Below are 10,367 nucleotides of genomic sequence, written 5' to 3'. Positions count from 1 at the left end.
TATGTAAGTGATTCCGTGAGTTAAAGTGCGCCTACTAATTGCCTAGCACTTAAATTAATTAATTAAGAAAGCGATTAAATTATTATAATTTGTAGTGGAGAAACTGATTTTTTATTGAAAATTAATTGTGAGACAAACATGGTGTTGAAAGTTGGATCGCCTTGTTAGCAAGTGAAAATGGGTCAGCTATGGAAATACACTTGGTATTGGGCTGCTGGAATTATTTACAAAAGGCTCAGCAGCTTATTAAGAAGATATGGGCCTACTGAAATTACTAAAGGGAAATGAACCATCCATTAAAATAGTTTGGACTTAATCACGCTGGCCTAGTATTTCAGCCCAAAAATTCTTTCATTTCTACTTTGCAAACCCACTACCCTATATCATTTTTGTCTATTTTATATTTTTAACCGACTATTTCTTAAGGGCCAACTAATATTTCTACTCATCTATACCAACATGGAATTAATTAGACTACACACCCATTAGCAACATAAACACCTGGACTATTTAGTCGAAACTCAAAATTACGGCTGCTACTAAGCATAAAATCAGCAAAACAATAATGCTTTTAATGCTAAAGAGAAGAAAACTCAACTATCATGGAGACATTATGTTGACTATGGCATTTGAAGCTACAAGTCATTAATACATGAACCTTGAAAGTAAATCACAAAAATCCCAATTGAACAAACATGGTTAAAAATGAGGTCTTTATATTTTCCTTAACCGAGTAAACAACTTCGAATGTAAAAGAAAATTGAGTGACTTAACTAACTTCTACGATTCTAGCATATACTTAAAACTTGAATAACATCCATTTCATGTAAAGTATAGCAACAAATTCAAAGAGCCATGAGAGATCCATATCTTCAGTCATTCGATATTGAGAATCTACATTACAATAGATTTAAAAGTTACCTGAATGGCAGAAAATCACACTACAGCAAATATGTAACTCCAGAGAAACAAACTAGAGAATAACAACAAACTAGCAAACTTCCAGCAGCGAAAACAGCAACCGAACAGAAGTCTTTTAAACCCAAAGTGACCCTGAAACTCAAACAAAAGCTCACCGACTTAGGAAAGGAAGAAAGAATTCACAAACTTTCAGTTTTTCAGCTCACTTTTCGATGTTTAGCTGCTAATTTTTTCTCTCAAGTTGTGTCTTTTAGAGGGTGAATTATAATTATTTTGGTTGGTTAATTAAATATATATAATTTTTGTCTTTGGCGGGAAACAAAAAATTCAAACTTTCCGACCGAATTCGGTCGGAAATTTGGAAAAACTTTAATAAATAATTATTTTTGTACTTTATATACAAGTATGACCAAATATTTGACCAATTTCCGACCAAAATCGGTCGGAAATTTGGTAAATTTTTAATAAATAATTACTTTTGTACATTATATGCAAATATGATTAAATATTTGACCACTTTCCGACCGAATTCGGTCGGAAATTTGGTAAATATTTAATAAATAATTATTCTTGTACATTACACACAAGCAATTTCCGACCGAATTCGGTCGGAAATTTGGTAAAATTTTAATAAATAATTATTTTTGTACATAATATACAAGTATGACCAAATATTTGACCAATTTCCGACCGAAATCGGTCGGAAATTTTATTTTTTTGTTGTTAGACGATTTTTGTTTACTTTTGCGACCAAATACTCTTATTTCCGACCGATTTCGGTCGGAAAGCCTTGGACGGAAATCACCTGATTTCTAGTAGTGAGAATACTAGTGCTAGAACCCGCGCGATGCGCGGATAATTTGACGGAATATTAATCTTATAAAATTATGATCCAATATATTATAATATTTTAATAAATATTAGTTACTATTTTATTATTTAATATAGTGTACATAAATATAATAAGATCTATACAAAATCAAAGGACACAAAGCATTATAGTAATCAAATAAATTGTTTATTCCTTGTTTATTCTTTATTAAATTAGCAAGTAGTTAATACTATATATTTACTAATGTGATTTTTTATTAATTTATCAATTGGCTTAATATTTTGATATTACTTCTCTTCTAGTAGAACATACGTATATATTTTCTTATTTTGGAAATATTATTTTTATATTTTATGTTATACGGTTTAAAATTCTTCAATTATCTAAATTTATCAATATTTTCTTGAGTGTTATTTATTTCCATTTTGGTTATTAATTAATTTAAAATATAAATATTATAAAATTATCTTTATCCACCTCTTTTCGTACATTCTTTTCTACTATAATATGAGATTAGTTTTTTCATTTTATATTTTACTGAAAGATTCAAATAATATAATTTATTTTCCTAAATTATAATTTTTAATTCATCAAAAGTATAAGGATATAAGCCTTTATTATTTTTATAAAAAACGTACTAATATTTTTAACAATTAATAAAATGTCTTTTATATATAATATATTGTCTTATGTATAATATCCTAATAGTTTCTTTATATTTTTATATTTTTCATTATAAAATTATGAGTACTATTTATTAACTAAATTTTCCTACATGAGCAATTTAATTAGTAGATGTATTTTTACTATATCATTTGATTTTTTTTAGTATTCTTCATTTATGACTATTTGTTTATTATGATTTTAGTTATGTGTATATGTTATTTTTATTTTTTTTATTGTAAAATAATTTTAAAACTCCAATATGAATGAGTAGAATATTTTTTTGTATTTTTCGTTTTTTATTGATAATTATAAGATATTTATATTTATTAATTAAGTAGTGTAACCAATTAATTCAAATTTAAAATTCAAAAAAAAATTAGTTATAAAGTAGTTTAATTTGTCTTGACAATGCCACTTGGCTTTTTGTAGTTAAGACACTTGTCTTAATGTAGTGCTTTTGCTTCTCCTATTCTATATAGATAGATTGTTTATGTTTGTAGTTTCTTTTCTGTTATGCAATCTTAAATAACTTTTTTTTTAAATCTTAAATTACTTGCTTTGCTTCAGATGTTAGAAATCATGTCGTTGGATTTTGCCATTAATTGAACATCTGGTGATAAACATAGAAATATTTACAGTGGAAATCATATCTTAGGTCCCTTCTTGCACATCTTAGATACCATGTATTTAAGACTATTGTAGCATTGGATTAGATAACTTTGAAATGTTCACTTCATGCCTGCATTTCTTTGGCTTGAATATGCACATGTTAGTAGGTGTAATTAAGGGTGTGTTTGGTACGAAGGAAAATGTTTTCCATGGAAAACGAGTGGTTTTATCACTTATTTTCCCTTGTTTGGTTGGTGAATGAAAACCTTTTTTCGGAAAATATTTTCTAGTATAAATAATTTTTTGTGCTACTCTCCTCACTCCCCTTTCCCCAAGTCCCTATGTTTTTTGTGCTCTCCACCCCTCCCCCCCCCCCCCCAAATACCCAACTTTCTCATGACTCTATTTCTTCAAGAATTTAATTATTCTTCTAAAAATTCACACAAACCCAAATGAACTAATTTGTTGCTTTACTTTTTTACGCAAAACAACGTTGAACTTTGTGCTCCATATCTAAAAAATATTTTTTTTTGTTGAAAAAAAGTACTATTTCTACAACATGAAAATAAAATACTCATCTTGTTGAAATGAAGTGGAGGGGGCTTAAAATAAGTAGGGGCAAAGCGACCGGGCCGGATGAAATTCCGGTGGAGTTTTGGAAGAGTGCGGGCAAGAAAGGCTTGGAGTGGCTTACTAGGTTATTTAATGTCACTAGAACGAAGAAGATGTCTGAAAAGTGGATGTGGAGCATGATGGTTCCTGTATACAAGAACAAGGGCGATATCCAAAAATGCAATAACTATCGGGGTATCAAGCTGCTTAGCCATACTATGAAAGTCTGGGAGAGAGTGGTAGAGCTAAGGGTGAGGAGGAGTGTGTCTATTTCCGAGAACCAGTTCGGGTTTATGCTGGAGAGTTCGACTACAGAAGCCATCCACCTTGTTACGAGATTTATGGAGCAGTATAGGGAGGGAAGAAAGACTTGCATATGGTGTTCATCGACTTAGAAAAGGCGTACGATAAAGTTCCGAGGGAGGTTTTGTGGAGATATTTGGAGGCTAGAAGTGTACCGTTTGCCTACGTTAGGGTGATTAAGGCATGTATGATGGAGCAAAGACCCGAGTGAGGATGGTGGGTGAAGACTCGGACCATTTTCCGGTTATGATGGTGTTGCATCAGGGGCCGGCACTCAGCCCTTTTTTGTTTGCCCTGGCGATGGACGTACTGACGCGCCACATCCGAGGGGAGGTGCCGGTTTGCATGCTATTTTGTAGATGATATTGATTGACGAGACGCGAGGTGGTGTGAACGCGAAGTTAGAGGTATGGAGGTAGACCCTGGAGTCTAAAGGTTTCAAGTTGAGCAGGACCAAGACAAAATACTTGGAGTGTAAGTTCAGTGGTGAGACTCAAGGAGGGGAAGGGGAGGTGAGGCTGGACTCGCAGGTCATCCCTAGGAGAAGAAGTTTTAATTACCTTGGGTCTATTATTCAGGGGATAGGGAAGATTGATGAAGATGTCACACATCGTATTGGGACGGGATGGATGCAATTGAGACTCTGTTCTGGTGTTTTGTGTGACAAGAAGGTGCCACCGAAACTTAAAGGTAAGTTCTACAGAATGGTGGTCAGACCAATGATGTTGTATGGGGATAAGTGTTGGCCAGTCAAGATCGCTCATGTCCAGAAGAGAGATGACGATGTTGAGATGGATGTGCGGGCACACCAGGTTAGATAGGATTAGAAATGAGGTTATTCGCGACAAGGTGGTCCCCTATTGAGGAAAAGATGCGGAAAGAGCGGCTTAATTGGTTTGGTCACGTGAGGTGGAGGAGCACAGACGCCCCGGTGAGAAGGGCTGAGAGGTTGACATTGGAGGGCCTACAGAGAGGTAGAGGTAGGCCAAAGAAGAGGTGGGGAGAGGTGATTAGGCAAGACCTTGCGCAGTTTCAGCTGACCGAGGACATGACCCTTGATAAGAAGGTATGGAGGTCGAGGATTGGGGTAGTAGAGTAGGTAGTCTAGAGTGTTCATAACAATAGTATTGGCACAGTCTCGCTTTCTGTTGGTAGCAGGTTTTTATGACTAACCGTTGTTTTCTTTCATTGTTGATCACCTTACTATCTTATTGTCTTTATTCTGCTTTTATATGGCTTTTTGTGATGTTCCTTCTTGTCTATATTTTCATTAATGCGATGCTTATGCTTTCCTGAGCCAAGGATCTATTGGAAACATCCTTTCTATCCTCACAAGGTAGGGGTAAGGTTTGCGTACACACTACCCTCCCCAGACCCCACAGTGTGAGATAATACTACGTACGTTGTTGTTGTTATATCTTGTTGAAATGAAAGAAAAAAAATACTTTTTTACATCGTAAAAAGAAAATACTCATTTGTTGAAATGAAAAAAAAAAGACTATATCTATAACATGAAAAAAAAGTACTATTAATAATATTTTTATTTAGGATGGGGGTGGGGTGGGGTGGGGGTGAGGCGAGGGTGGGTTGGGGGTGTGGGGGTGAGTTGGTAGGGTTTGTGGGGATGGGGAATGGAGGAAAGGTTGGAAAGAGTTTTCGAAAATATTTTCTCTTTCTCTTGGCGGGGAGAACATTTTCCTCCAAACACACCCAGAGTCTTTTTTACCATTATGGTTACTGTATTTTCTTAAATCCTTGCATCTAGAAGTCGTGTCCAGTTTTAATCTATTTGTTACTTTACCGCTGTATATAATACAAATGAGAAAGTTAACCAGATACCATGATTCTTTAGGAGTAGCATGTCTTAGTAAAAGGTTTAGATGATTTTAAGGTTTGTTTTGGCTCACATTGGTACTTACAGTTAATATATGCATGCGGTTCATATGAGTTTGCTTTAGTCTACAGTCTACAATTTCTTATAGTTACAAAGTCAAAATGGAAGTTTCTTTTCACTAACTACGCCTCTGTTCTCGAAGTCATTAATGTGTCTTGCAAATAGGCCAAACTGAAGTACTGAACCTTGAAGACTTTACTAGTAATCTTTGGAGCTTCAGATACTTTGGCTACTAAAATCAGTTTTTTTAGAAAGCACCAAAAATAAGTCTTGCAAATTTGCACAAAAATGATTCTTTTCGCCTGCTTCACTCAATTTCGTTATCTAAGGTCGACTTGTTAAGTCTATCACGTTATACAATAATAATTGCCATAGTTAATTTGAAACATGCTGATTTTGTTTTGTTAAACCATGTGTCTCTTCTACCACGCAAAGCCCTAGGCCCCCAACCCATTAATCAAAAGGAAATTATGTTTCATGCGAATTTTTAAGGGGTGTCTCTCACCTTTCCCTTAATTTAACTAGAATCTTTATCTAAGGAGTTAATAATAATTAATCAGTATCCTAATTCACCTCTAAAAAACAATTAGGTGGCAACTCCTAGTTAATAGAAAATACAGATATCTCCAATACATATAGAATACTCTGAAGATGAGACGCCATTGCCGTCCTTGCGCTCAGTCGTTGGAACTCAAATCTTTCTTCTCATGGAAGATTTTGAGCATATCTTCTTAAACAAAAGAGAGCAGCACCAACTCCCACATTGCATAATAACATAAACACGGAAACAGAAAGCAAATAAAGAGGAAACATAATGGCATGTGCCTCAAAAGAGCCAAGCTTTAAACAAAACCAAAATTATAGATCCGAAAAATGATAGTAATTGTGCTTGATAAACAAGCCAAAATACGCAAAATTATGATCACTAACTAACCAAGCAGAAATCATAAAATATAGTTTCATGGAAATAAATAACTGATAAAACCAAAAACAGAAGAGGAACACCAACAGCTTAGTCGACCTCCTCAATCTTGGGACCAGCACCGCTGCCACCGCTAGGAGCTGGGGCATCATCATCCATGGCACCGCCCATGTCACCACCTGCACCTTGGTACATCTTGGCAATGATTGGATTGCAGATGCTCTCCAATTCCTTCATCTTGTCCTCAAATTCATCAGACTCAGCAAGCTGGTTGGCGTCAAGCCACTGGATGGCCGACTCAATGGCATCTTCAATCTTCTTTTTGTCAGCTTCAGGCAGTTTAGATGCGATCTTCTCATCCTTCACGGTGTTCCTCATGTTGTATGCATAGTTCTCCAAAGCATTCTTTGCCTCAACCTTTTTCTTGTGCTCTTCATCCTCAGACTTATATTTCTCTGCTTCCTGAACCATCTTCTCAATCTCCTCCTTGGAAAGTCGGCCCTTGTCGTTGGTGATGGTGATCTTGTTCTTTTGTCCAGTGGTCTTGTCCTCAGCAGAAACATTCAAGATACCATTGGCATCAATGTCAAAGCACACTGTGATCTGTGGAACACCCCTGGGAGCAGGAGGAATGCCAGAGAGCTCAAATTTACCAAGCAAGTTGTTGTCCCTGGTCCTTGTTCTCTCACCTTCATAGACCTGGATCAACACACCAGGCTGGTTGTCCGAGTAGGTTGAAAAGACTTGTTCTTTCTTGGTTGGGATAGTGGTGTTTCTGGGGATCAACACAGTCATGACACCACCAGCAGTTTCCAGACCCAGGGAAAGAGGGGTAACATCCAACAGCAACAAGTCTTGCACCTTCTCATTACCTTCACCACTCAAAATAGCAGCTTGTACCGCAGCACCATAAGCAACAGCTTCATCGGGGTTGATGCTCTTGCAGAGCTCCTTTCCATTGAAAAAGTCTTGCAGGAGTTGTTGAACCTTGGGAATTCTAGTAGAGCCACCAACAAGTACAACATCATGGATAGTGCTCTTGTCCATCTTAGCATCTCTCAAACACTTCTCAACTGGTTCCATACACTTCCTGAACAGATCCATGTTAAGCTCTTCAAATCTAGCACGGGTAATGGTGGAGTAGAAATCAATACCCTCGTAGAGAGAATCAATCTCAATGGTGGTCTGAGCGGTGGATGAAAGGGTCCTCTTCGCCCTCTCACAAGCAGTTCTCAACCTTCTAAGTGCCCTAGGATTACCACTGATATCCTTCTTGTTCTTCCTCTTGAATTCCTGAACGAAATGGTTGACCATTCGGTTGTCAAAGTCCTCACCTCCAAGGTGAGTGTCTCCAGCAGTAGCCTTAACCTCAAAGATACCTTCCTCAATGGTGAGGAGAGATACATCAAAGGTACCACCACCAAGATCAAAGATCAACACATTCTTCTCACCAACACTGGTTGCCTTCTTATCCAGACCATAAGCAATGGCAGCTGCTGTAGGCTCGTTGATAATACGCAACACATTAAGACCAGCAATAACACCAGCATCCTTTGTGGCCTGACGCTGGGAGTCATTAAAGTAAGCAGGTACGGTGACCACAGCATTCTTAACAGTAGAACCAAGGAAAGCTTCAGCAATCTCCCTCATCTTTATGAGCACCATAGAGGAGATTTCCTCAGCTGCAAACTGCTTCTCTTCACCCTTGTAGTTGACAACAATCATTGGCTTATCACCAGGTCCAGGAATGACCTTAAATGGCCAATGCTTAATGTCACTCTGCACCGAGGCATCAGCAAATCTCCTACCAATCAGCCTTTTTGCATCTGCATAGTACATAATATATAGTTAACACAGAGATCATATGAATAGAGATCTAGACTCAAAACTAGAGATCAAGAATCAACCACAGGTTTGCTACACCACAGCATAGATACATAATATAAGCTTAACACACCAGAAAAATACAAGTAAAACTACACCAGACCTCCTAACAACCTCAACTATAACAAGAATCAACCAGCTGAATATACAAGGACATGGCTTAGAGTTTGGCACGTCAACAACATCATATAGTTGAAACATTTTTAGGTCACTTCCTTAATCTAGTATTTTTTAATAAGAAACTTTAACAAGTCCAAATAAACTCGAATATTGGTCCAATCAACTCTACATAAGCACAAGCAAAAATTAGAAAGCTGCTTAGCATCTTTCTGGAAAGCCTACAAGTCTAACTACAGATCTACTCTAGATAAAGTTACAAGAAGAAGATGTTGACTTTATAAGATCTACCACAAAGTAACAAGACTTCCAAAACCATCCCCAATCAACAGATCAGATACAAGACATGACACATACCACAACATTCAGAATGTGGACACCATCACTAACTAGTAATTACAATACGCTACATGAAACTTGTAAATTAATACTCTTCATCTACTTACTCAATACCCAACTTTCTGTTAAAAATGACTAGATCTGTTTGTTTATGTCCAAAAGCTAATAATGGCACGAAGTATACATAAAGATGACAATTTCACAAGCATACGCATGAAAAGCTATCTAAACTGACAATCGATAAGCAGAATTCGCCAAACAGATCAGAAAGAACATAGCAACATACAAAAATAAATACGAATTCAGCATGGCAAATCACGTATAATTAATAAAGAAATAGATCTAGATGATTTAGATCCAAAATCTAATAACTAAGCTAATACTTTTCGGTTAGCCTCTGAACACATAAATTGAAATTTACACTAGACCTACTACGATTAAGCACGACAAGGTAGTTAAATTGACTCTAATAAGCGAAAAAGTCAAACAAATATGAACGAACATAGCAGCAACGTAAATTACAGATCAAAACTTATTGTAAAGAGTAGATCGAGATCTTACCGAAGACAGTGTTGATAGGGTTCATAGCGACCTGATTCTTAGCGGCATCACCAATGAGACGCTCAGTATCAGTGAATCCAACGTAAGACGGCGTCGTTCTGTTTCCTTGATCATTGGCGATGATCTCAACACGATCGTGCTGCCAAACTCCGACGCAGGAGTACGTGGTTCCGAGATCGATACCGATCGCCGGTCCTTCACCTTTTCCTGCCATATCTACTGCTACTCTCTGTTTCTCTCCTTCGTTTGGTGTCGGCAAGTTTTGGGAGAAAAAGGAGAGGCGGCAAATAGGTTTGAAGAACTAGGGTTTGTAAGGAGGACTAAGGAGAAGAAAAGACGATGACTTTATAGAAAGAGTCCGGTTCTAGAATGTTCGGTAACCCTAGGGTGGAAGTGAGTTGATGACCGTTGGAGTTATGTGATGATACTTTGACGGTGTGTGATTCGTTCCTTTTTCTTCGTGGAAAAGGCCTCCCCCGCAAGCCAGATTTGACTAGTATGAGAATTCGGCCCAATGATATTTGAGGATGGGAATTTTTTCCTAACTATACTACATATGAAACCTTATTACCTTAAATGTACATAGTTTGTTAATTATCCGCTCAGTCCACATTTTTACTACAATTTATATACCATTCGACTATTAGGCATTAAAAGGGCAGAATATTCCCTAAAAACGCGCTAAAATTAAGGAGAGAATCTTGGTG

At 36.8% G+C, this 10,367-nt stretch overlaps 1 protein-coding gene across 1 annotated transcript; it reads right to left on the bottom strand.

The window, feature by feature from the left end:
• Window positions 6,656–9,994, bottom strand: LOC109214331 (heat shock cognate 70 kDa protein 2-like). The gene is made up of 2 exons (XM_019378246.1): window positions 9,661–9,994; window positions 6,656–8,585 (listed from the first exon to the last, which is right to left on the bottom strand). The coding sequence occupies exons 1-2, from the start codon at window positions 9,872–9,874 to the stop codon at window positions 6,850–6,852; spliced, it is 1,950 nt and encodes a 649-aa protein (XP_019233791.1). The 5' UTR covers window positions 9,875–9,994; the 3' UTR covers window positions 6,656–6,849.

The sequence above is a fragment of the Nicotiana attenuata genome, chromosome 2, assembly GCF_001879085.1.
Source record: "Nicotiana attenuata strain UT chromosome 2, NIATTr2, whole genome shotgun sequence".
NCBI classification, from domain to species: domain Eukaryota; kingdom Viridiplantae; phylum Streptophyta; class Magnoliopsida; order Solanales; family Solanaceae; genus Nicotiana; species Nicotiana attenuata.
This window is presented reverse-complemented; position numbering and strand designations above follow the sequence as displayed.

Coding starts and splice junctions, on each gene's coding strand:
- LOC109214331 (XM_019378246.1), bottom strand. CDS start 9,874: ATGGCAGGAAAAGGTGAAGGACCGGCGATCGGTATCGATCTCGGAACC. Junction 8,586..9,660: donor CCCTATCAACACTGTCTTCG/GTAAGATCTCGA, acceptor TGTACTATGCAG/ATGCAAAAAGGCTGATTGGT.